This window comes from Nicotiana sylvestris, chromosome 8 (assembly GCF_000393655.2).
Source record: "Nicotiana sylvestris chromosome 8, ASM39365v2, whole genome shotgun sequence".
Lineage (NCBI taxonomy): Eukaryota > Viridiplantae > Streptophyta > Magnoliopsida > Solanales > Solanaceae > Nicotiana > Nicotiana sylvestris.
The window spans coordinates 225337654-225341038 of record NC_091064.1 but is presented as its reverse complement, the minus strand read 5'-3'; the positions used below and the strand labels follow the sequence as shown (position 1 = coordinate 225341038).

Genomic DNA, 3385 nt, shown 5'->3' with positions numbered 1-3385 from the left:
TCCTAGCCTTCGAATCTACAAAGTCTGTCCGCCGAGTCTGCCAAGAGACGACCTCGACGGACGGAGGGACTAACTATATGGGTCAAAATCTGACCACAGTAGATGACCAAGCTGGGGTCTCGCCTCAGAGGATAAATGACGAGAAACACCACGACCAACCTCAGTTCAATCATCGATGATGAATGCTGAGTAAGAACGGTACTCGAGTAACGACGTCTAGATCATCGCGTGAAGAACACGTTGGTCAAAGAACACAGTTAAGTTCTGAGAACTATATATAGAGGAGGATGCTCAAAAAAGGATTTTTTTCTGAACTGTTTTTTCTCTATCAAAGATAGGATTGTAACATCAAGAATAATAAAATATTCGTTCTATTTTGTTATTCATTATCGCGTAATATATTTCATGGTCTGAAGTTGATTATGTTTCGCTAAGATTTTCCTCTCCTCATCATTAATTGATTAGCCCATAAAGATTTTGACATCTTTTGGTCAAACAGATATATACTAAAAATTTAAAGAATCTCATTTTAAAAAACACATAATTTACCGTAAAAGATACTCCAGCAGAATTGAATGCCCCAAATAGAATAGAACCAAATAGATGGAGTATAATTAAGGTAATGCATATTAGTTGAATGCTGATTCAAATTAATCGAAATTGAGGTGTAATTGATTGGTTATAATTTTTAACCTTTTAATAGGTCATCTGTTCTATTGCATCTTTATTTTTATTTTATTTTTTTCAATCTGGTGGATGCCTACCAAAATCCATAACAGAAATACGTAAAGGTCAGCGACATTCTATAAATGCACATCTGAAAGAGAGAGAAAAAAAAGAATCTAAATAACAACTCAAGCATAGGACTAATTAACAAACTAAAAGGAAAAGTGTTATGTTTGCCTTTCTTTTGAGCATGTGCAAAACCTTTTCAGGCTTTACAATAAACCCAACATAAATTCTTCGTTCGAAAATCGTCTTGTTTATTATTTTCTTCCAAGACAACTATTTTGATATGTTTTTTTTTTTTTTAAATTGGTCGACGCTGGAACTTTTTTTTAGTGGAAGGTAATAATTACGAAGTATATCAATTTCAAGAAATTAAGTGCAGAATTTTATGGGGATCTCACTATTAAAATAATTATGGTCAATAAGAAAAATAAAATTATATGGGGGTTGTGTATCCATATACATATCTTACGCAATCATATCGGAAATTAAAAAGAGCTTGGATAGTATCTTCGCGTAGTCATAGACAACATAATGATGAAATAGGGAGACAACCTTAATTATTAGGAAAAGATATTCCAGTTGACAATGTCTCCCGTCAGAAATATTATCCAAGTACGTGTACTGTTATTGTATCAATCAAGCTAACGTACTATAATGACGTCTTTTAAACTATAGTATATATAGGTACGTGCTGCTCTACAAAATATACGATGGAGAGTGGCCTATTTTGGTACTAGAAAAGTCTATGTATATACTTAGAATTAAACCGACAAGTGGCATAATGGATCAGAGGGTGATGATGAGGAAGATCGAGCATAGCTCCAAAATTCAACATCATCGTCATGTGCAGCTTGAGATTGAGAGAACGCGTCGTCCTCATCATTTGGTCTCCCATTGGTACGCAGCTGTAACCCATTATTATGCAGAGGAAAATATAAGTTGTTTGATGTTTCCACATGGCCATTCAGTTGAGAAGCCACCAGTCGATCCAGAGCTACCCAATCACTTGGACCAGCACCAGAAGAAGGTTCAGTTTCTGTTAACATATTCTCATGACCAAAGCTGCAATCTTGTTGGATTAGTTGCAGAGATGACACGTCATCATCCATGTTGGTCGTCGGAGAATGATGATTCTCTAACCCTGGAAGGTGTAGGAATCTACTACCGCTGCTGTTGATGAAGGAATTGCTGTTTATTTGCATGTGATGATCATCTAAGTGTATGTTATTGATGTTGTTGACCAAGTTGATGTTGTGTTTGTTTTCATGATCTTGTTGTTTACATGACGATCTTCCCATGTACATGAGTATTTGATCTAGAACGCCGTCGTTGTTTGGTTTCTGAATAAGTGTTCTTGAGTTCATAATAGAAACAGCTGATGAACTCTGATGAGGACTCTCAAGTGCCTTATGGTAATTCTTCTTCTTGAAAACTCGACACACCACCCACCCTTCTTCCGGGCTACTTGATTCAGAGGCCTGGAAAATAGGAATTAAAAATATGTGGAAGTTACTCACCTTGTACAGTTCTCGAATTTCTCTGCTATACTGTCAATATATATAACTTAGTCTAAGAGTACTTACGTTGACGGCCTCTTGGGGATTGGTGTTGTCATCGAGGCGATATTCATGCATGATCCAATCTGATTTTTGGCCATGAGGGGCACGTCCTTTATAGAAGACTAAGGTTTTTCTCATCCCAATTCTCTTACAATTGCTGTGTATGACTTTATCACGACCTGTGGCTTTCCAGAACCCCGCAGCAGTAGCACGATTGGTTCGAGTTCCTGTTGGATACTTTTTGTCTTTGTGACTGAAGAAGTACCAATCATTTTGCGGCGTCGATCCTCCTATTCTGCACTTCTCTGCATATATATATATATATATATATATATATATATATATATATAAATTTGTGTTGTCAATTATGTATATATTTTTTCAGTGGACAACACAGATTAAAATAACGAGCACTTTGATGATTACCTTGAATGTCCCATGGTTCGAGCTTGTTGAGATCAACGTCGCGAATAACATCAAGATCAATTTTTTCACAAGCAACCTTTTTCCTCAAGTAATAGTGTAGAAGTTCTTCTTCCGTTGGATGGAAACGGAATCCTGGAGGCACTTGAGATTGCCCATTTACTGATAGATTCATGTCTTTTGACATCAAATGTTATATCAAAAAGAGATAGAGCTGTAAAAAGAAAGATGTGGAGTTCACCTTAATTTTATTCCCTATAAAAGGGAAAGGGTGGTGAGAGAATGTGATATAAAAAGATTGAGAAAGTAATAGATGAATTAAGGTGTGAAAAAAAAATGAGAGAGGAATGTAGCGTGTGGGAGTTAAAAAAGGGAAGGGAGGAAACATGATCATTTATATGCAGTAGTTAGGGACACAAAAGGGTCTGTAGATGCATGAAAAGGTTCGTATCATCGCCATTGGTGTACTTTTACAGTGGTGGGGTCTTCTGCTTCTAAGATAGAATCAACCACCATTATATTCAGAGAGAGTGAAAACAAATATGGAGTATACTTTTCATTTTAGTCTAATCTATTAAAATATCATACTTCCTTATTCGAAATAAATTAATTTTAAACTTTCAATTTTATTCTTAATGAAATAATTTATAGTCACATAAATGTTTATGACT

General features: G+C 35.7%; 1 protein-coding gene across 1 annotated transcript; it reads right to left on the bottom strand.

Annotated features, from left to right (window-relative positions):
- Positions 1-1264: 1264 nt before the first annotated feature.
- On the bottom strand, positions 1265-3051 carry LOC104224467 (NAC domain-containing protein 43-like). The gene is made up of 3 exons (XM_009776136.2): positions 2718-3051; positions 2316-2596; positions 1265-2210 (listed from the first exon to the last, which is right to left on the bottom strand). The coding sequence occupies exons 1-3, from the start codon at positions 2899-2901 to the stop codon at positions 1494-1496; spliced, it is 1182 nt and encodes a 393-aa protein (XP_009774438.1). The 5' UTR covers positions 2902-3051; the 3' UTR covers positions 1265-1493.
- Positions 3052-3385: the final 334 nt, after the last annotated feature.